The following is a 24,714-nucleotide window of genomic DNA, read 5'->3' as shown; positions in this document are numbered from 1 at the left end:
AACTAAATAAGAAAAAAAACTAAAATATCTAAGATAACTAAAATTTGACTCTACTATGACAATGTGAAGTATGTGACTCACAGAGCCATAAATTCCTCATCTGGAAAATAGAAAAATATTTACTTTATAAGCTTGATAAGCAGCTCACAGATAAATTACTGTATTTACCATATTTGGCCTAGGACATTACATGTAATAACCCCTAAATAAAGGTTTTATTTCTAAGCCAGTTGTGGTGGTGTACATCTGTACCACCTAGCTACTTGGAAGACTGATGTGGGGTGATCACAATTTCAAGGCCTCTTTGGGCAATTCAGCAAGATTCTGTAGTGGAGTGGGGAGAGGGGTAAAAGGGGAGAAACTGTTCATCCTTTGAAGAATTAATACTTTTTTTTAATTTTCTGCTTTATATTGCCCCTTCCTGCTTACAGGAATCCTCTAATGTTCTTAAAGACTACTTATTACATTCTAAGGAGTCTAAATAGTCTAAGAACTATTCTACCAGAGTGATAAGATAAGAACAGATTATTAACTTCATAGTGAACATGAGAAATCACAGCATAGGAGGAATAGAGGAACTCTAGATAGGGCAGACGGATGGGAGGGGAAGGGAGGGGGCAGGGGGTTAGCAATGATGGTGGAATGTGATGGACATCATTATCCAAAGGACATGTATGAAGATATGAATTGGTGTAAACATACTTTATATACAAAGAGAGATATGAAAAATTGTGCTCTTTATGGGTAATAAGAATTGTAATGTATTCTGCTGTCGTGCATTTAAAAAATAAGATCAATTAAAAAAAAGAAAATGAGATATCTGTGAGTCAGTAGTAAAACTTTGAATGACTGCCATGAAAGAGACTAGGCAATGTCTTACAGTGCTAGAAATAAGAATATCTTTTCCTTCAATTATGTCCAAAAATAAAAGATATTCTAAAAGCTAATGGACAAATATTAACTAAAGAACAATATACTTCCTCCCAAAGCAGTGGAGGCTGGCACTACAGGAACCTACCTTCTATGTGCAGGATGACTTCCCTCTCCTAGCTATGAGACATGGTGCTATGAGTAAATTTAAAACCTAGCTTAGAAGCTATTCGGGGAAAGAGTGCACAATGTTTTGCCCTCATCTCATTAACTGTGTGAGTGCACACATGTGCATGTGTACAAATACAACCAACGTAACAGTTTGAATTAATAGGTAACTAGCACAAATTTTAAAGACACATTAAAATTCTGTTATATATCTTTTAATTAAAATAATTTTATAAAAACAACTCTCATACAACACAGAGTTTACTATTTAGTTTTCCCAAGTTACAAATGCAGCTCCTCCTATCCAACTCTTCACCCTCTACACCCACGTGCATTTTTTCTGTTGTGCATTTCTACAGGACCTACTGTAGATGTTGTGAAAGCCCTCTGCAGCCACATTTCCTCGTGCCTTACTGCTGAATAGGTGAGAAACACTGCATGAAATCACGCTTTACCCACATCTCTTTCTGGCATTTGTACATAAAATAAGATCAAATCTCAAAGACATATTCGGTTTGGGAGAGTTATGGTGGTAGGAAATATAATTGTAAACAAAATAGAAATTCCTGTGGTATCATAATTTCCCTAAAACAATGCAAATGCTAGCTCAGTTTCTCAGAATGAATATGCTGTTACATATTCCCCAGGAAAAGACAAACTCAATCTTACACAGATTTGCTTTTAAGTGTCAAAAGAAAATCCCAAAGAGACTGAAGGTGCTTCACAAATAAATCTAGCATTACAGTACCAAATCTGTTGTAAAGCAGCAATAAAATTAAGTTCCAAGTTGTTTTTTCCTTTGACAAATATCCCAAAATAACTTAAACAAATCAGGTTAAACAGTTTCAATACAAATAAAACAAACAAATACTGCTAGTGAGAGACCATATTAAAAATGAGGATCATGTGTAACATCAGAACATCTTGCAAGATTCAAGATTTGATCAAATATGAAAGGTTTAATGAAATTATGGGAGAATAAGAACACTGAGACAAAAAATGTGCTAATGAAACAATTCACTTTCATACTTTGAACATTAATTTATTCTTTTAAATTTTTAAATAGACTTCTCGTTTATTTTAACCCTTAATTAACAAATTCAATGTGGTTACCAAGAGGTCCTAATATTTAATCCATCCTATCATTAAAAACAGACTTTAAAAGATAAACTCTGGATTAAGTAATCCTTGAACATGAGACTCTTTTTGAACAATAAACATAAAGACAATATGTGATGAAAATCATACCCCAAGCAGTCATCATAAAATTGTAAAAGATTTTTAATTGCCCACTTGGGTGGCAGTGATAATATGTAGCACAAACTTTAAATTTCATCCAGAGATTTTTTTAATGCCTCCGAAAGCATCAAGTATGAAAAAGAAGAGCAAGAATATTGCCTCCTAAATACTGTAATAGTACAACAGAAATAATAAACTGGCACTGTTTCTATAAGATGGTAAGACCTCTTTGCTAAACAATGCCACTAAACTCTGAGGGCTGCTTACCCAGGAGGTATACTTGAAAACTTTAATTGTAAATTACTACAAGAGAGTTTAAAAAAAAAATACAGAAAGACTTGGGAGTAGAGTAATAAGGGAGTAAGATATCAGGTCAGAGAAAGGAGTAAGGATCAAAACCATAAAAACCAAATTTTACTTAATCAAAATGTTTCACATATACACAAAAGATAACAACCTCCAGCAGGCAGACACACACACATACACACAGGAACACACTCTAAGAAAAAGTTGATGAAAAGTCTATTAGATACAAATTCAGATCAAATGTATTAGACACAAATCAGACATAGGAAAGGGTAGTAGTTCATTATGAGTCTCTACTTGAAATTCCTGAAATGCTACTACAAAACCTGTCTAACACCTTCTCTTCCTGGTGTTCTAACAAGTCATTGAAAATGCATTTTACAAGCTCAGGGCAAGTTATGGAATGAGGAATGCTAGATACAACTTGAAACCTGTCCCTGTCACCCCAAGCCTTCCCCAAAGAAAGGAAAGTCTTACTGAAAAACAGACTAAAATGCAGAAGATGGATAAGAGGGGGGCAGGCAGAGGGACAAATAATGAAAACAAGAGAGTGAGAAAAACAAATTTCTAATTACCTGAAAATCTCTTCCCTTTCTCCTTCTTCACCATCTGTCAGTTGAGTTATAACTTCAGAATCCAACCAAAAGACACTGTCATCTCCTGAGGTACTACTCTCACTTTCCATCTCCATCTTGTATTTAAAATTTTAATCCTCAGGTCATGGGATAAAGAACATCAATATTCAGGTAGTTCAGCTCTGCTGATGCACACTCAGATATGTGGCTGCTACACCAGAGGTAGGTTATGGTGCTGGCTTCATTACAGACAAGGTAAGACAGGAAATCCTGGGCAGCACAGTCACTGCGTCTGGCTGCGCACCTGTCACACCTCAGACCCTCCCACTGCCTAAGGCTCTGTGACCTAGATACCCAAAAGCAGAGTCCAAATGAAGGTGGGTTTCCATTCACTTTTTTTTTTTAATATTTATTTATTTATTTATTTTTAATTTTTTATTGTTGATTGTTCAAAACATTACAAATTTCTTGACATATCATATTCCACACTTTGATTCAAGTGGGTTATGAACTCCCACCTTCACCCCATACACAGATTGCAGAATCACATCAGTTACACATCCATTGATTTACATATTGCCATACTAGTGTCTGTTGTGCTCCGCTGCCTTTCCCATCCTCCACCATCCCCCCTCCCCTCCTCTCCCCTCCCCTCCCCTCCTCTCTCTCTACCCCCTCCACTGTATAACCCTGAGGGTCTCCTTCCATTTCCATGCAATTTCCCTTCTCTCTCCCTTTCCCTCCCACCTCTCATCCCTGTTTAATGTTAATCTTCTTATCATGCTCTTCGTCCCTACTCTGTTCTTAGTTACTCTCCTTATATCAAAGAAGACATTTGGCATTTGTTTTTTAGGGATTGGCTAGCTTCACTTAGCATAATCTGCTCTAATGCCATCCATTTCCCTGCAAATTCTATGATTTTGTCATTTTTTAATGCAGAGTAATACTCCATTGTGTATAAATGCCACATTTTTTTTATCCATTCGTCTATTGAAGGGCATCTAGGTTGGTTCCACAGTCCTGCTATTGTGAATTGTGCTGCTATGAACATCGATGTAGCAGTGTCCCTGTAGCATGCTCTTTTTAGGTCTTTAGGGAATAGACCAAGAAGGGGAATAGATTTGATCCATTCACTTTTAATAACTATTTTTCTCTTCTCAAAGTTTTTAGTTGGTAAGTTGAAACTAGGAGTTTTCAGAGAGCACACTTTTATTTGTATCGTTTGGTGATCTCACAATTGAGAAAGTTAAATAGAAAACTAGAAAAAAATAACTTCACATAAAGGCCTCCTGGGCCAGGCACAATGAGAAGCACAGTTACAGATCTCAGGGAGGATCACAATTAATAGAGACATGCCTTGGCTAGAGACCTGCCCACTTTACTCATGCCTCCAAATGTTACTCCAGTCCTTCCTTCCTCTCATAATAACTGCCATGTACACCTCTGCTCAGGTATCCAGAAGAAGACAGAAAAGCCCAGCTTGTCCACTGTCCAGTAAAGAAAAACATAAATGTCACAAGTTGAAATATGTTGACAATTATATAAAATATAAAAATAAGCAAAATTTCTACATATCTAAGCTACAAGCATCAATGGTGGCAATAAAATTACTAACTGGGAAACAAAGTGAAAATTACAGCATCTATGACACTGTCTACAACACAAATGTTGGCATGTTGGTGCCAGCCACTGATATGTCAGTAGTCAAGATTATCTGTCTTCAATTGAGCAGCAACTGAGTCCTGACTGTCCACTGAAGGGTGGGGGGGGTGGGGGGTACATTACTTGGCTATCTTCAAATTTTCACACTTGAAAATACAGAAAATGAACTTCAAGCTAACTTTGCTTATACAACATCCTTAAATTTCCATAAAACTACACCTTGCATAATACATACTGTGCTGTTTTGAAATTTTATATAGATTTAGTCTTGTTGTTAAAAGGAAAATTTATTATCAATGCCAGAAACAGATTTAGAAAACAAATTGTTCTTGATAGCAAATAATTTGAAAAATTTTCTGAACATTTTACATGGAAACATCTTGTAAAATAGTCTGATGATTCCTACCCCAAACAAATCCATAGCAAACTCTGACCTAAATAATCATTTCCAAAATGAAAGGACCATTAAGTTCTATCTCATAAATCCCTTATCATCCTCCAAAGATTCTGGAGAGGAATTAAATTTAATCCTTCTTTACTCTGTCCATTAAAATAAATGCCCAATAGTTCAGAAATTTAAATATAAAACATGTGGCTCAGTGGTAGAGCACTTGCCTAGCAAGTGTGAGGCACTGGGTTCAATTATCAGCATTACATATAAATAAACAAATAAAATAAAGATCCATTAACAACTAATAAAATTTTTTAAAAAGAGTATCATGGAAAAGCTTTTTTATTATCTCACAGTGTTAAAGTTCCAAGAATAATTCAATAAAGCCCTTAAACTATAAAATAAATCTTACTATATGAAGATTTTTAAACCTTCTGTTACAACAACAAACATTATGAAAAAAGCCAAAATTCAAACACACTAAGAAAAAAACTGGAACATATCACAAAGTGTTAATTGTTTAAAATATATAAAATTCCTACAAATCTCTTAGGATACAATAAGCCAAAAGATAAATAGGCAAAGCATATATTTATATTTATATGTGTGTGTGTGTGTGTGTGAGAGAGAGAGAGAGAGAGAGAGAATTTTAAAACACATTTAAAAATATTTCACTGTGACAGACATGTTATTAAAAAAATAAGATTACCAGACTACCGAGATCATTATAAACAAAATAAAAGTTTTCAACAAACTGGAAGAAAATATGGGAAAATAAAAATGCAATATTGGTATAAGTTTAAACCAGTACAACCTCTGTTTAGGACAACTTCGCAAAATCTAACAAGATATAAAAAGCACATCTTTTTAGCCCAGCAATCTTCTCTTCTAGAAAATTATGTTACTTTCACAGGTAGATATAAGATAAAAATTCATTGTAGTACATAACAAAACAGCAGCAAAAACAACCTAAATTGGTACTAAGTGTCAGCAGGACCAAATACTCCTGAAGACCACAGGATGGCTCTGAACCTCTTTATTCCTGATGTGTTTAAACACTGAGCAAGCTTCACTTCCAATAAGCTTTGGTGAAACATTTTACCAGAAGTCACCAGCAGTAGTTTAGAACCAGTTGATTCTTGCCTCCTCCACCCATGAGTTAAAAAAGGTGAAGAAAGGAGAAATGTTTAACCCTGTAGTAGCAAGGAGGAACCCCAACTTAAAATGAATTGTTTTCAAAATAAATTTGGCTTGAAAGTGGCTTCAAGCTTTCTAGTAGCAGTAGTAAAGCAATAATTACAACAGCAAGTACTGAGCACTTACTGTATGTGCCAAGCCCTTTTAATGATGATTTCTTAATTCTCACATGCACCTTATGAGGTAGGAGCCATCATGTTCCTCATATTACAGGTGAAGAAACCAAGGCTTAGCATAATTACCCTGTTTAGGGTTACTTGGCTCATAAATTTGCATTGAAAATACTTTTCAAGAGCTGGGGATGTGGCTCAGCCAATGGCAGAATGTTTGCCTGGCATGTGTAGGGCTGGGTTTGATCCCTAGACCTAAAACATAAACAAAAATACTTTTCAAAAATTGGTCCAAAACCACCATATAGAATATTATTTCTGTTGAAAGACCATGGTTTCCATTTTGGTCCACATTCAGCTGATTAGCCTGACCTTCCTGGTCTCAGTTATTTTACTCTGTTAGGGATTTGGGAGTGATGCTGCTGACTTACATTCAATTCTTTATCCCATCCCTCATTTGTACTAAATGTGGCTGAACACAGTTTGTATTAGGTTTACTATAAGGAAGAAGCACACACAGGAGATCACACAGCAAAGCAGCAGCCAAGCAGGAGTAGAACTCCAGCCTTGATATTCTCATTTCAGTGTTCTTTTTCTCACACCGTAATACGGAACAGTTTTTATGAAAATTGTTCAATACAGTCCATGGGGCATGGTCAGTAAATGTCTCTTTAAATGGCACCAGACTTTATCCACAGAATGTTCAACAACTATGACTCTAAACAGAGATATATCAAATACACTCCTCAGAAGTTATATTCTAAATATGAACAACGTACACTGTGTGTAATGTAGATATATACCAAGTAAATGAACTAGAAAGAGAAATTATTTAAGAATAATTCCTATTCTAATCTAATTTACATTTCTATTTTATTCTAAATATTTTAGAATTAATTTTAGTCATGTTAAAGAGTTTCCTAAAAATATACAAAACAATTCATAATGCACAAATGTCATCTTTCATTAACCATTTTTATACTAGCTAAATATTCATTGTAAATATTAGATTATTTATGTCTTTATTTTTCTGACAATCATCTTTGTAAATAATTCCTACATTGGAATAATTAAATTTATTTCCTTCTTTTTATAGAATAATAATGTATACTAGATTTGAGATTTGCTTTAATTCACAGCTATATCTAAAGGCCAAACAATTCTTGTGTACACTATGGCAAATTTATTTCAAAAAATATCAAATTGATTTAACACAATCCTGTACTGGTCACTTTAAAAATAAGAGAAAAGGTCTACCTGATGAGATAATGGAATATTTTATACTAGAGAAAATCTGCTATATTATATACATATATTGACCAACAGACCTAATTTTGACGTATTCAAAAAGCTAAATAAATTTTCTGAATGGCTACCTTAACAACACACCATTCCCACTGCAGGAAGGTATGCCTAAAAAATATGTTCAATTTCAAAACGCTATTTATAAACCTATAAAAAAATTTCCATAAAAAGGACCTAATTTAAAACCAAATGGACTTGGGCTCAAAACTCAACTATGCCATTTATAAATACTGTAGTCTTAGTAACTTAAATTTAGTCTTAGTTTGAAAATCTCCAACAGGAAAAATAACAACTTAGTAAGGTTAAGATATGGGTAAGAAACAACACATATAATAAAACTGTCATATGGCACAACAGAGGTCCTCAATAAATGACAGTCATGATCATTATCAACATGACAAAAACCATAAAATCTTTTCATTATTGTGGTTATATAAAAACTTAGAAATATCTAATCTATAAATCTTTGGCTTTTTAAAATACTAATTTCTACAATTTATAAGAGAATAGTAATCTAGTAAATAAAATGAAACAAATCCCAATTAAGTTAAAATGTTTTCTGATTATTTAAATACTTTAATAATTGTGAAGGAGACAAACAATTACAACAAAAAGCTCATCTTCTACCCATACTGCATTAATACAAAGGTTACAAAGTACACTAGTGTCCCTTATTTGCATGGGTTCCAAGACCCCAATGGATGGATATCTGAAACTGAGAGTACCAAAACCCACATATACTATGTTTTTTCTATGCATACATACCTATGATAAAGTTTAATTTATAAATTAGGCATAGTGAGAGATTAACAACAACTTACTATAGATCTTAGTAACTTCAAGGTGTGATTTGTTTCTATCTACCTTTTCACTTAAAGGAAGTCTATTACAGTTTTTCTCTGGCATATCCAAATTTCCTGCATCATTACTCTTGTGCTCTGAGGCCATTATTAAATAAAATAAAATAAGGGCTACTTAAACATAAGCACTCCTATACCATAGTGTCAATTTCATAACCCCAAGAGCAAGATGGCCAGAGATTTCATTGTACTTCTCAGAAGTACACACAATTTAAAGCTTTCAAATTATTTCTGGAACTTTCCGCGTAATATTTCAGACCCAGGCTGACCACAAGTAACTGAAAACATCACAACTGTATGAGTAAGTTCTCTGAATATCCAACTGAAATGGTTTTTTGTTTTTTACTTTCAATTCAATAAGCAAAAATTAAAAGCAGAACTTCTGGTTTTCAAGTTTGAAAAGTATATAATGTTTATTATTGATTTAGAAAATTACTTTCAATAAATACATAATTTCAGTATTTCTTCCATTAGATCACAGATCAACTATGCTCAATTATTACACATTCAAAAATTATGTCATAGGTTGGGGATATAACTCAGTTGGTAGAGTGCTTGCCTCCTGGGTTCAATCCCCAGCACCACAAAAAAAAAAAAAAATCATGTCATAAAATATTTAAGAAAAATACTATGACAGTGTAAATAGATACCCTTAACATAATTTTTAACCTCTGCTCTACAGTGTAATTAGTATCAGTAAATGAAAAAAAAATTAGAAAACACTATAAAGAATGTGATTTCCTTTTTTAAGAAAAACAGTAGTCGTATTTATTTGTTTTTTAAGGTGTCAATAGATGTTTCCTTTTATTTATTTGTATGTGGTGCTGAGATTTGAACCCAGTGCCTCACAAATGCTAGGCAAGCACTCTACCACTGAGCCACAACCCAGCCCAAGAAAAACAGTATTTTTAATATACATGTACATTTTTTAAAGTTTGGGAAACTAAAAACAAAGATTATTGGATGGTTTTTATTTCCTTCTTTAAAGTTATTTATGCTTTGAGGGCTGGTATTATAGCTCAGTGGTAGAGCACTCACCTAGCATGTGTGCAGCACTGGGTTTGAATCTCAGCACAACATAAAAATGAATAAATAAAAGGTATTTTTAAAAAGTTAATTGCTTTTAAAAAAAACTTATGCATACTCTTCAATTTTGACATGAAAAAATGTATTAGCTGTTTAATAGCATGAAGATCCACTCTACTTTCTGCTCCTGAACAGCTGGAGGCTGTTTTTTTCCATCTAATAGAAGTCAATTACAAATGTTTATTGAAAACATGTATATTTCAGTCACATGTACTAAAAAATTAAAGTCATTTGACAAAAAAAAAAAAATAGGTCCCAGAAATAGGGACTGTAAGTTCAAAAATAATGGCAATGTGCATTTTGAAGAAGACAATATTCTTATACAGACCAAAGTAAATTTTTTTAAAAAGTAAAAACAAACATAAATTACTAAGAAACTCTCTAAATAGATTTTTTTCATGTCAGAATCTTAGAATAATTAAATAAATTTATGTCAGGACTAAAGAATTCAATTCCTTTTCTAAATATTTTCCATTCCAACCTATGAAGAATCAAACTCAAAGAAACAAATCATATTAATAAATCCAATGCTCACAGTATCTACGTGAGTGCAGAGACTATATCTACTTACTGTCCAATTCAGTAAGTTCACAAAATTTATCCCAGAAATACTTTAATACTCAAGAGTACAAAGTACTATTGTGAAAGGAGAAAAAAGAACATGACATCAGCATTACCATATTCTTCCAAGTAAAATTATAAAGCCTACAGAGAACAACTCATATATCTACCTAGCAATGGATACACAGAACAAGAACATTGTATTAACTTCAGAATACCACTGGCAGACCCAATAAATAACCAAAAAAAAATTGTTTTATCAGATATATTAGAATTGAGACCTATGCCAGGCACAGTGAACACATACCTGTAATCCAGCAACTTGGAAAGCTGAGGAAGAAGGATCTGAGAATTTGAGGTCAGCCTAGGCAATTGAGTGAGACCCTATCTCAAGATAAAATTAAAAAGGCTGGGGATGTAGCTCAGTGGTAGAATGCCCTGGGTTCAATCCCCCATACCAAAAATAAAATAAAGTTTTTGAGATATCTTAGAAAATCCTTCTCACTATCTGAGCAACTGTCTCCTCAGTCTGAGACTATTCATTTTTACATCAATCTACAGATAAAGCAAATCAAAATGATACAACTGTTAGTAAAATCTGAAACAAGTTACAATTTTCTAGCAATGAGTTTAAGGTTACTAAAAGACATCATTTATATGTAGTGATTAAGTAAAAATAACAAAAACACTAGTAAAGCATTAATATATAAACCTCAACAGAATCAATCATCTATTTGAATGCCCATTGGATAACAAAACAGTATTTCTATCTGAAAGGAAATCTACAGGACCAAAGGAAGTAAGACACAATTAATTAATATATTATTATAGAAAATTAGGGACAACTTATGTCACAAATGATTTACTCAAAGTTTTTGTAAGGATAATGAAGGTTGAATATTCTTGAACATGATGTTGAGAATAATATTTTTTGAGGTATAAGTTTTATTGAAAATGCTATACTCAGAGGAAGAAGGCTTCATTGCTTTCAGAAATTTAGGGCCCTTGAAAATAATGGTCATGGCAAAAACTGAACTGTACATATGGTACTCCTGTTCACTGCTGCAATTGGACCTCCTCCCAATGCTACTGCAGTGATAAATGTTCATGTAAACAATAATAATCACGGGAGAAAAGGACTTAAAAACAGCATACTACAGGAACACAACCACATCAATGTTTACAGCAGCACAATTCACAATAGCTAAACTATGGAACCAACCTAGATGCCCTTCAGTAGATGAATGGATAAAAAAAAAATGAGGCATATATACACAATGGAATATTATTCAGCAATAAAAGAGAATGAGATCATGGCATTTGCAGGTAAATGGATGGAGTTGGGGAAGATAATGTTAAGTGAAGTTAACAAATCCCAGGGAACCAAATGCCTTGGATGTAGGGAGGCTGATTCATAGTGGGATAGGAAGAGAGCATGGGAGGAGTGGACGAACGCTAGATATGGCAGAGGGGTTAAAGGGGAAGGGAAGGGGCACGGGGTAGGAATGATGGTGGAATGTGATGATCATTATTATCCGAAGTGCATATATGAAGACACAAATTGGTGTGAATGTGCTTTGTATACAACCAGAGATATGAAAAATTGTGCTCTGTATGTGTAATGACAGTTGTGATGCATTTTGCTGTCATATATAAATTTAAAAAATTAAAAATTAAATAATAATAAGGGGAGAAAGCAAATTACCTAAGCTGACCCACTTCGGCTAGGGAAAGGTCAGGGAGGATCAAGATGAAAAACTGGCAAAATTTAGGCTGCATACCTTAAAAAGCTCAGGATATTGCATAAAATTTATTAGAGTTTTCCTACCCAAGTAGCTGAAGAAATACCAATAAATCAAATCTTTTCAGTCTACTGTTTTACCTACCAGCATCCTTCCATGGATAGTTCACTCTCCTGTAAGTTGATTTGAGATATAAGCATTTTAGCAATCTCTTTTTAGCTTATTCTGCCTGTTCCTCTGAAATCACCCAGAGAGGGTGGCAGGTTTAAAGATGGATATCAACAAAGACACTAGTTACTTGAATTATTAAAGAACAATTAACTACTTGTAAAAGTACTGTTTTCTTAAATCACAATCATCCCATCCTCAAGTAACACAAACTAAAATCATTATACTTCTAAACATTAATTTGCTCTGCTTTAAAAATATAAGTATACTGCTTCTGTTTGTATCAATAATTCTTCAACTTTATTTTCATAAAAAGGAGAACTAAGTTCTATCTGCTCATTTATTTTTGGAAACAGAGAGGCACTTCTCCCATTTTCCTTCTTAGGGAAATTTGAATTTTATCAGCTGCAAAAATACTAATAAGGTGCCTCATTGAATTAAATAGAAAGGAAGAAGTTATTAAAGACAGTTCTCCAAAGAAAAAGATTTGTATTTATATTTAATGATAATAAGTCAGGAACTGAATATCTGCCTATTTCTTCTGAGTTTGTTAGAACCAGACATCAATATTTTTATATATGGTACTTTTGATTTGATGTTTCCAAAATGAAAAATAAATGCAAAGTACCTTTTCTGATTGCTCAAATAGTACTTGCAAGGAAATATTTTGTTTTTATATGTCAATTCAAATCTTTAAGTTTTATCATGATTCCTTTGTGGTAAGAAAAACATGTTTTAAAAGGGATCTAAGGGGTTGGTGTTGTGGCTCAGTGGTACAGCACTCACCTAGCACATGCAAGGTGCTGGGTTTGATCCTCAGTACCACATAAAAATTAATTAATTAATTAATTAATTGAAGTTATTGTCTCCAACTCAACTAAAAAATATGTCTTAAAAAAAGAACTAATATTGTTTAGTGATACTGTTTCACTATTACATATGATATTCAAATTATGACTTATGTAGCAACTGAAAACAATAGTATTACTCTTAAATGTTCATGGTTTCCATCCCATTCTAGAAAAAAATGCTAGATTTTTTAAAGAGAATTTTTAATATTTATTTTTTAGTTTTAGGCAGACACAATATCTTTGTTTGTATGTGGTGCTGAGGATCGAACCTGGGCAGCACACATGCCAGGCAAGTGCTCTACCGCTTGAGCCACATCCCCAGCCCAAAATGCTAGATTTTTAATGTAATGAATTTGAACTCATGATTTAAATTTCTTATGTGCCACATACTACCTGCATCAACGTGGGGAATTTATTTAAGATTTCTTTAGTTTAATTTTCTTAATAATCATATTTCCCATATAGTTCAAGTGATTAAATGAAAAAATAAATACACATAAAGCACCTACCTAAGACACAATCTGTAAAAAGTGTGTGATAAAAAAACAGAACCTATATAAGGCACAGTGACACACATCTGAAATTCCAGCTACTCACATGGCTGAGACAGGAGGATTACAAGTTCAAGGCCTGTCTCAATATAAAAAAGGCTGAGGATGTACACTCAGAGGTAGGACACTTATCTAGCATGTGCAAGTCCTTGAGTTCAATCCCTAGGGTCAAAGGGTTGGGGGGAGTGTATAATAAAAGAAAGACACTTCATGGATCTACTAAAAAATATGTCAAGATCATTGTATTGTCTTGAACAATAAAAAAAAGAATTGTAATGCAAAAAATAAATAAATACATAATTTTAACTCCTTTATAAAAGGAATAAAAATCCTCATCTATTTAACTCAATACTTTATATTTATCTTTTCAGGTATGTGCTAAATATTCTGATGTTTTCCTTCATAGCAATGACTACACTCCTTAAAACTTAGTATGTACTCAACTGCCATTTAATTTAAATATTTTAAGTTTTATTTACGGAATTTTCAACAACATACAAAAGTACAAAAAACAGAATTACAAACCAACAGGTGTCCATTATCTGGCTTTAAAAATTAACAATGGCGGGGCTGGGGTTCTAGCTCAGTGGTAGAATGCCTGCTTCACACACATAAGGCACTGGGTTCGATCCTCAGCACCACATAAAAAGAAATAAATAAAGATTGTATCATCTACAACTTAAAAAAATTAAAAAAAAATTAACAATGGCAAATCTCATGTCTACTTCCATTCTGCCATCTTACTGGATTTTATAAGCAAATCACAGATATGTTACCCTTAAAATAATTCAGCATGTATCTGTAAAAAAATAAACTCTTTTTAAACATAACTAAAATAACATTTTGCACTTTTTTTTTTCCTTTGGGGGTGGGGGGTGCCGAGGATTGAACTCAGGGGTACTCAACCACACATCCCCAGACCTATTTTGTGTTTTATTTAGAGACAGGGTCTCACTGAGTTGCTCAGCACCTTGCTATTGCTGAGGTTGGCTTTGAACTCACGATCCTCCTGCCTCAATCTCCCAAGCCGCTGGGTTACAGGCATGCACCACCATGCCAGGCTTGTACTAACTCTTAAATGCTAGAGATTAAATGACTAGTAGGAATTAAGAGGCCAGAGAAAGATTTAACATAACAGGTTACATATCTAAGAATACATGGATTTGTGATATAAAGTAGAGGAATAAAAATTAAAAACTTTCATGAGCCTAGAAGTTCGACATACGGGACCCAAGTAACATAGTTTTGCCAAGGAGAACTAGTCGTTTTCTTGTTCCCCACTCCAAGAAAATTGTTATTATTTGATCCATGCTTTAGAAAGTACCAGAAAGTTACAATGGCAATAGATTCTGGAAGTATCAGAATATTAGATGCAAAATTCTATTTATTATGAAATATGTGAATGTTGTTAGTATTCACAAACTAACAATCAGTTCTTCAGTGAGCAAAGAGAAAGACAATTCATGGACTAGTCTGACTGCCTTCTAAACACCAGGCAATGATCACCACCAAACATTATGTTGTTTTTGAATATTAAATATAGGCAGGTACGATGGTGCATGCCTGTAATCTTGGTGGCTTAGGAGTCTGAAGCAGGAAGATCACAAGTGCAAAGCCAGATTCAGCAACTTAGTGAGACCCCGTCTCAAAATATTTTTTAAAAAGGACTGGGGATGTGGTTCAGTGGTTAAGTGCCTGGGTTTAATCCTGGGTACCCCCACCACCAAAAAATCAAATATGAACTATAAAATACAAACTATACAACAGAATAATAAAAATATCACCTTAAACTAGTACAGCAGCCTATTATTTTTAAAGTACTCTCCCATTTGAAAACAAATGACAAGTGACAAAAAAGAAACAAAACCAAGGGAAGGGTGGGAATTTTGCATCTAAAACAGATTTCAGGGAACTAAATTTTTAAGAAAACAAGAAGCATTCAGAATTGAATTTCCTATAATCCTTCAATAACTACAGTCTAACAGTAAAGAGCTTAATAATAAAACAGGTACAAACCATTCCAAGAAATAAGAATGCTACAATAAAAGTGTGTTGCCATACATACTGTGTTGTATGTTGTCAAAGGAAGAAACTAAGACAATTTCCTCAAAAAAATGGCTTTAGAACAGAGACTCTCAGTCTTTTTATCTTCCTGCCCCAAAAGAGTTTAAGGATATGAACACTCTTATTAGTAACAATAACTCAAAACCTACTTAGAGATTTATTTTGACTAACAATTTTTATAAAGCAAATTATCTTTGAGAGTATCAAGCTTGCTGAATATTCAAACCTCAAGATGAAAATTAATTAGAACTTAAGTCAGTTCAACTCAGCAGCACGAAAGAAGGTAAAGACTAGAGAAGATGGGACAGGATGACTTGGAGTCTTTGGTCAGCTAAGGGCAATATGAATGCATAAAAAAGGAAGTAGAATTGAGAAGAAAAGGAAGTAAGACACTAAATATACCCAGACATTCTTTGTTGTAGAGGCCTGGACAGGGCCTGAATTCTTAGGTCAGAAATGGGTTAGAAAGCTGTAAACAAAAAATATACAAAGGTCAAAACTACAGGTTTTCAAAACTGAAACGCTGATTCTATTTGTGGTTTACAAATCTCATGAAAGAAAAAATAAAGCTATAAAAAGTCCTGGGGGAAAAAAAAAGCAACAGAAGAAATGGCAAAGAAAAATAAGAATAATTTTTCTTCTCCAATAGCAACTTCTAAAAGCATAAAACTGAAGACTACAAATCAATTTATTAAATGAAGACAATTAAATTTAATCAAAATGTACTTTTTAGAAAATGACACACCACCTATAATATGAAAAGTTTTTTTATATAATTCTTTGAAAATTCACAGATGAAACAAACATAAATCATTAACCAGAATGTCTAGAATATAAATAAGGAAACCAATATTCTTCCCCAAACATTCTGGAAATAACACCAAGGTGACTGGAAGCTCAACTGCTCAGACCCCATTTGTGAGTCAATATGGAGGTATTTCTTATGCTATTATTGAAATTTTTGCTAGACTATCATTTCCGAAATTAGATCACTGCAGTCAGGTTTAATAGCATATGCCTTTAGTCCCGGCTATGCAGGCAACTTAGGTAGGGGAATCTCTTGAGTCCAAGTGTTGAAGGTCAGTCTGGACATCACAGTGGGACTCCATCTCAAATTAAAAAAAATTTAAATGGAATATTTCCCTAACTGATTATCTGATGCATATGACAGACAGTGACCACTTACCACTGAAAACAATGAAGGACCAAAGAAACATTTGTGTCAGAGAACTCAAGAACTTTAAACAATGGAACTAAACACAGTTAACACGGTGATTTCATAGATTCGCATATTTTCAGTTGGAAGAAACTTTGGAAATCATCTATTCTGAAGTCAACAAGAAAACTAAATCCTACAAATTCATATATTCTTCTTTCTATCTTAACATTCTACAGTAAATTTTCAATCAAAATTCATTTTGATTATGGAATCCACAAGAACCCAGGATGTGATAAGGGAACAACACTGTTCCTGTATTACATAAGAGGAAACTGATGCTTGATCATGGTTACACAATTAACAACTGATATTTACCTCTCAGGTTACTTGTGAAGAAACACCTAACCTATCTCCTTCACTGAGAAATTTTCAAATTATTTGCCAATCCAAAGCATTCTTCTTTCTACTTTCCTACATACTTTCAAAAATACTGTTTTCAAATATTTTCAAAAATACAAAAGAAGCGCGTATAAAATTTGATTTCCCCCAAGGATACAGGTGGGGCTAGAGATCTGACTCCAGGGATTATGCGTTAACCCACTAAAATATTTCCCAAATTTATCCCTGAAGTATGATCTCTTCTGTAATGTGAATGAATTCATACAAGGCTGATAAATAGGGGAATGATGTCTACGAAACTAAAATTGCACACCACAATCCTTCCTACACGTTAATGTGCTTTACAAAGTGTGTTTGTTTACACTTTAACAAAGTTCACTAACATAAACCAAATACTGTACAATGCACATTCATGCTGCTTTGCTGCTTTTGAATGGTACTTCCTTGTTACTACATCTTTTTTCCTTGTCTGTTATCACAGCCTCAATCCTTCATTACAACCCTTTCCATCGAGCAACCTTCACCTTTAAAGATAAAATTCTACATCAAGTGTAATGTTTCTCTGCTTATTAGTAATGGTAATGTTGACATGTTTTTTTTAACTACACCCTTATTAATACTCTATATGCAAAGCTACATAGATTTTAAGTGATTAGTACAACTATATTTTCTCAGACCTTTTATTTTTAGTGAATAATTTATAAAGACACAAGATTATTCAGATGTGTATCAAATTATCACATTATACCAAGTGAATTTTTTGGAAAAAGTTTTTTTTAAAAACCTCAGTTTTAAAAATCCCAATACACAAGCTGCTGTCCTTCCAACCCAAAGGTGGCAATAACCCCAAGCCCTCCATTCTGATTTTTCTCTTTCCTGACCCAAGGATTAGGATTTCCTTGGGATCTGGTTAGAGTCAGGGTTTCAGTGCCTCAGTTTAGGTGTCAGAGTTCCTACCTTATAAGATTATTGTGAAAACTTTGATGAATTCATATATACAAAAACACTTGGAACATATCCTAATACTCAGTTCTTTCTATGTGTATTAATTTCTGCTTTGATTGTTGTATTAAGTTTTCAGTTGCTGTTTTAACAAATCATTGAAAACTTAGTGGCTTGACACAACACAAGGGTTGCAGTTATCGCTCTGTTTGGGGTTGTAGCTCAGTGGTAAAGTGCTCCCCTAGCACATGTGAAGCACTGGGTTTGATTCTCAGCACCACATAAAAATAAATAAATAAAATAGTTATTGTGTCCACCTACAACTAAAGAAAAATATTAAAAAAAAAAAAAATACAACACAAACTTATCTCACAGTCCTGGAGGTCAGAAAAAGAAATCAACCTCACTGGGCTAGAGCTAAGGTGTGAATATGGCTGGCTGCTTTTATGGAGTGGAGAATCCATCTGTTTCCTTGCCTTTTTCAGTTTCTACAGGCCATTTTCATTCCTTGCCTCATGGTCCCTTCCTCACATCACCCCAAACTCTTAATTTTAAAAAACACTCATCAATATTTGCTTTATATTCCTATGGCCAGTCAAATCTTTCTACCAAATAAAATGGCTACCATCAAAAGTTACACATTCCCTTTTCATCTCAATGATGTCTACATACATCAAAAGTCAAAAGTTCAGAATATATATAAGAGAAGTGCACAATCATACTAAGACTGATTCCTAAACTTGCTTTTACTCTCTGCAATGATAACTACACAGTGAATAAAATATTATTCCTAAATAATGAGTATTAAAATTATATAAATGGCCATTTTAAAATCATGTATCTCAGAAATGATCAACTCAAATATGGAAGGACTATTCATTAGCCACATATGATTATTAAGAGACTTCAATGAGTGGAAATAGTAACATGACTATCAGCTATCCCCTCCAACTAGTTGCCTAATATGTAAATAAAACTCTCACTATGGGAAATGAGAGCAAATTTCTTGATGTTTGTAATATAGTACACATACAACAAATTCTATTTTCTTGGCACAAAGCTCTAGCAATCTGAAAGAAGTCAACTATTTTCTCTTGACTTTTTTACTTCGGAATCAAGACTTTTGAGGCAAATTATTCTCACTATATTTGTATTAATATAATTTACACCATTACTAACCAGACTGCTTAATTTTTTTTAATATTTATTTTTTAGTTTTCGGCAGACACAACATCTTTGTTTGTATGTGGTGCTGAGGATCGAACCCAGGCCGCACGCATGCCAGGCGAGAGCACTACCGCTTGAGCCACATCCCTAGCCCCCAGACTGCTTAATTTAACTCAATATAATTTACACTTATTTTTTTATTAACATTTGCTATTTAAATGACAAAAATCTACCACAGTTGCCAAATGTTATCACTACTACAGTCCATAATGGTATAGTACAATTGGAATATGCTAGATATCAATAAAAGTATGATAAGCTTATTCAAACAAAATGCTGTAGGATACTTCATTGGTATCACATGTTCATAAGTAATGGTGATCCAAAATCCCTAGATGGCAACAACAAAGTTTTAATTTGGGGGGCAAAATAATTGTTCAATTTATATATATAAAGAAACAAACCTTATTTGAGCTATAAAACATGATTAATTTGGACCTCGGTTTTATTTTACCTTTACCTAGTTGTTCACAAAAATATACATAATGTCTTAATTTTTATTGCCCAAGCAATATATATATATAACATACAAAAAATATATACTATATATAAAAATATATTTTTTGACATTACATTTAAAATACAATATAGTATAATTAAAAAATCTATATGTTTTGGTGTCTGAAAAGTCACTTGGTCTTTCTACTGCTTGAAATTTAAATTATGTCAACTGAGACAGAGTAATCAAGAGATGTCCCTAAGACACTTATATGCTGTTGTGCTTAATGAGATTCACATTTCACTAAAAATGGACAAAAATCACTGCTTCTTCAGTTAAATCAGAAAAAAAAAAAGTCCAATAGGTATTTAAACTGATACAAAGGATGTGGTTTTGCATAGCAGCTAAATTTTAATCTTTAATTTGTTAGAACAATGTGCCAAAGGCAAATGACATCATATAGTAATGAAATTCCCTGCATCTGGCAGCAGGTGCAGTACTAGTTAATGGAGAAAAGTGACTACGACCGAAATCCAAGTTGTCTTTACAGGGCCCTTAGAAGATATTGCAGGCCTCTCAACTGCATTAAATGAATTCTGCATTACTGAAATAGTGAACTAAAACTCCTAAAAATATTGCCCTTATCTTGAATTAAATTTCATGATGTAGATAACATTCTTAACAGTATAACATTTTTATAATGTTACATAAGCTATTTAAAAACAGATTTATTTCAGAAAGATATTAATGCACTGTGGGAGCCAAAATGACAAATCTTAATTGACATTATGAGGCTGATGAATTGAGGCATCAAATAAGAACAGGAAACGAGAGGAAAGAATAGTCTACAGTTCTGTGAAGGGAAAATGGGTTAGTATGTTTTAAATGAGTTTTCAAATAAAAATTATAAAATGATGAAAAGTAAAAATATTTATCTTGTTACATACTTGTACCTCAAGAAGCAATTTTTAAAAGAGAATCATTATTCTCCCAAAATCCCTAACTTTAGTCTAAATGTTAGCTGCTAGGCAGGCACTTCTAGGGGGAAAAGAGGCAGGGGAAAAACTGCTGCCCACTTAATGATTGCTAGCACTCCTTTGAGTTGTTCTGCTGCTTCAGATAAGACCTCTGGAGAAACCCACAAGAAACCAGCCAAATCCCTGAGTCACTCTACTCACTCTTGTAGGTGACCTAGAGTGAACTTTGCTCAATAGAATCTCATTAGAATGCAAAATTCTCTACCCAGCAGGCATTCCCACCTGCCATTTTTTGAACACGCTGAGGAATGTGCACCCACCTCTACTTGTGATAATAAGCCTACCCAGTATGAATATGCATAAGTTACCCCAATAAAATTCTCTTGCTTTCTTTGTTCAGGGAGATATGGATTTGGGAACTGATCTCCAATACTGCTCTTCTTACTTCTTATTGATATTCATACAAGCAATAAACCTCTCCTGTTTTTGGTGGTACTGGGGATTGCATCCAGGGCCTCCCACACTGCATCCTAAAGCTAGCCAAAGGCTTTACCACTGAGCTGCACCCCCAAACCTCTAAAAAAACCTCTTCATTTCAATCTTTTATTCGTGGTTGTGCTTCTTGGTTTTGTACTCACCAAGTTTGGTTACATAACCCTGAGGGGAAAAAGAATCAGCCAAAAACAAACTAAGGAACATTCTGTAAAATAATTGTTCTGACTAATCAAAATTGTCAAGGTCAACAAAACTAAGTAAAGCCTGAGAAACCACCCCAAGCAAGTGGAAACAGAATAGCTAAAAATAATGGTACCTGGATGAGATCTTAGAACAGAAAACGAATAAACTAAAGAATTTCAAATGCAGGCTTTAGTTAATAGCAGTATATCAATACTGGTTCATGATATGTGACAACTGTACCATACTAGTTAATGTAAATAGTCACCATATTAGTGGTTATTGTTGCAGTAAACTAATACACAATGTAAAGTAAGGATCACAGGATCTAGCTATCAGGGTGAATATATTGAGGAGCTGTTATTCAGCCTACCAATTGCTATTCATTTCCTCCTAATCTCTTTAGATATATTTTGGTATTCTTTTTCTCTCCCCTTGAGTTTGATGGGTAATTTATTTTTCAGTTATTTCTTGCTTATTAATGTACATATTTAATGCAAATAATATTTCTATACATATGGTTTAGCTAGGTTCCCACAGGTTCTAATACATTTTATTTTATTATAATTTCCTATTTTTTATTTCCTCTTTAGTCCAAAGACTAGTGAAGGATAAATTTCCAGGTGATAGTGATTTTTTTTTGGTTTTACAGTTAGTTTTTTTCATAATTATTAATTTCTACATTATAATATGACCAAGAATACTACTTCAACTATTTCTATTTGGGGGAACTTACTGGAAGATCTTTTTTTTGTGGACCAAGCATTGCTAAGAGCCATAGCCAAGTAGTATGATGCATGGCATTTTTGGTTGAAAGGTGATGCCAGCAAGCCATTGAGATGATATGATTATGTTAAGATCTGCATTCATATGGATATTAGACTCCTGCTGTCCACCTCAGCCTGTGAGTTCCCATTGGTTGGGGAAGTGTGGTAAGAGGGAATTCCGGAGGAGGGACTTCCTGTTGGAGTGTGTGTGTGTGTGGGGGGGGGACACGCCCCGTGTGTGGGTGGGCATTTTTCCCTAGAGCATACAGGGCATTGGCGGGAGTTTAAAAATAAAGTTTGTTCCTGTTTGAGTGGCTTGTGATTTTGTGCCCAGCCAGGCTGCGGCAAAGCATACAATCAGTTTTCATAATATTCCAAAAGAATTTGAAAAGAAAGTGTGTTCTATTATTAAGTATAATGCTATGTATTTTAATTAGACTTACCTTATATTAACCAGCTTCTAAATTCTGATGATTTTGTCCACTACTGTCAACCATGTCTGATATCAAAACCTATACTCCTCCTTTCTTCTTAGCTATTGCTTCAATTAATCCAGAAAACTTTCTTCTATGCTCTGAAAATAAAACTGTCATGAATAACTAGAAGCAAGAATATAAAAAGTCAGTAAAGAAACTAAAGATAGGTACTCTTGGGGCCGAGTCAGCCAAGGTCTATGTCTTGCCAAAAATTAACACTGCATCCAGGATAGGAAAATGTTAAATCCCAAGCACTACTGTTTTTTTTTTTTTTATTTGTTTTGTTTTGTTTTTTAAGTTCAATATGAAAAGTATTTCCCTGCTGTCAGTATTTTCTAGAGCTATCTTCCTTTATAACTACATACATATATGCTCTACAATTTATATTTCATCAATCACATAATACATGCTTCTAAGATATCTTTCCACCTTCCCTAGAAAAACACAGTCCAAAAAAAAAGGAACAAATTCAATACTATTCTTCATTTCTGATATCTGAAAACTTTAAATTTAAAAATGACTAGTAAAATAATTACTGAATAGTCATGGAGGATTAGTCTCACTTTTTTAAATATTTTTTTAAGTTGTTGATGGACCTTTATTTTATTTGCTTATTTATATGTGGTGCTGGGAATCAAACCCAGTGCCTCACAAGTACGAAGCAAGTGCTCTACCTCTGGGCTACAAATCCAGCCCCTAGTCTCACTTTTTAAATAACTACTCCAGTCAAAAGAAAAAAGCCTATGTCGATATACATATAGATAAACACATATCATTACAGTCAGCTTTGCAAAGTAGCTAAAATAATTAGTTTGGGAGTCAAACCTGAGTAAAATTCCAATCTGATTACTGTGGGGCATTGGGCAAACTATTAACCTAAGCCTCAATTTCTTTATCTGCAAAACTGGACAAACACATCACAAACCTGAAAAAGACACTGGAAGAATTAAATGTGACAATATGTACAATGGACTTAGCATTGTGCCTACAACACAGTCAATGCTAAAATAAAATTTTCTTGTTACTGTGCAGACTGTTACAAAAATATCAAAACCAACTTTGACATCTACTTTTAAAACCTGCCAACACTAAACTCAAATTCTGAATGCTATTATTACATGGATTTAAATATGTGGAGTATTTAGCCTATTAAGTAACATCTACTTGTTATAAAGCTAGTACCGGGAACATACACAAACTTAATGATGGTACCCCAGTGCAAAAGAAAGAAATATAAACTTCCTTATATGGTATGCATGACCTGGTCCTTACATGCTTGTCCCTTCTATCAATCAGCCATAGCAACTGCTTATAGTTCTTCACCCCTACCATGCCATTTCATGTTCCTTATAATGGTAATTCCTTATACCTTTCACATGAGATATCCTCCATCACAATATCTCACTGCTTCGCTCTCGCCCTCTCCCCCCAACACACACACACACACACACCTATACAAAATTCTATCTGTCCTTCTAAATTAGTTCAGTGTCATCACCGCAGAGAAGATGTCCCTCAGATATAAATTTATATAAATAATAAATGGCAATGTCTGAACTATAAAATGAGGCAAGACAGAGGAGACAGAAAAAGAAAGGGAAAACTACCAAAGGAAGGCAGATTGGGAATGAAGGGGACCGAGGAAAATATTCTCTGAATGTATGCTGGTAAGGTACAGGAAGAACCCTCATCTCATGTCAAAATTTAAAAATATATATATTTAAACACTTTTCAGGAATATAGTTCCTTGCAACAAAATGTTAAGACCTGATGATAACACAAGGTGGGTGTTAGCAGGTTAGAGCCTCCTGGAAGTTGTCATACAGGCATGTGGAATGTTTATTAGGGAGTGCCAGTGAGAAGAACTTCTGTGGTAGGAAGGAGAAGAAATCAGAATTGATCAAAGAAATTAGTTGGACTTCATTATAGACTCTATAAGAGACACAG

At 33.8% G+C, this 24,714-nt stretch overlaps 1 protein-coding gene across 9 annotated transcripts in view; it reads right to left on the bottom strand.

Annotated features, from left to right (window-relative positions):
- Arhgap32 (Rho GTPase activating protein 32) overlaps positions 1-24,714 on the bottom strand; it is a 307,145-nt gene that overhangs the window by 181,620 nt on the left and 100,811 nt on the right. For 3 of the 9 annotated variants that reach the window (XM_046432647.2, XM_058575243.1, XM_058575241.1), the window contains exon 1: positions 22,735-24,491. The exons of 3 other annotated variants lie outside the window; for them this stretch is intronic. Coding sequence is in view for 2 of the 6 variants with exons in the window: in XM_058575239.1 (XP_058431222.1) it covers positions 3,159-3,274 (116 nt within the window). In the remaining 4 variants the exon portion in view is untranslated. Of the gene's footprint in view, positions 1-3,158; positions 3,642-4,510; positions 4,646-22,734; positions 24,492-24,714 lie in introns of those variants that run through there. 3 more of the 9 variants (XM_058575246.1, XM_058575239.1, XM_058575240.1) reach the window with 3 other exon arrangements.

The sequence above is a fragment of the Marmota monax genome, unplaced genomic scaffold (assembly GCF_021218885.2).
Source record: "Marmota monax isolate L192 unplaced genomic scaffold, Marmota_monax_Labrador192_F-V1.1 WCK01_AAM20220418_F8-fsc00062, whole genome shotgun sequence".
NCBI lineage: Eukaryota > Metazoa > Chordata > Mammalia > Rodentia > Sciuridae > Marmota > Marmota monax.
The sequence above is the reverse complement of the archived record's forward strand: the minus strand, read 5'-3'. Positions and strand labels throughout refer to the sequence as shown.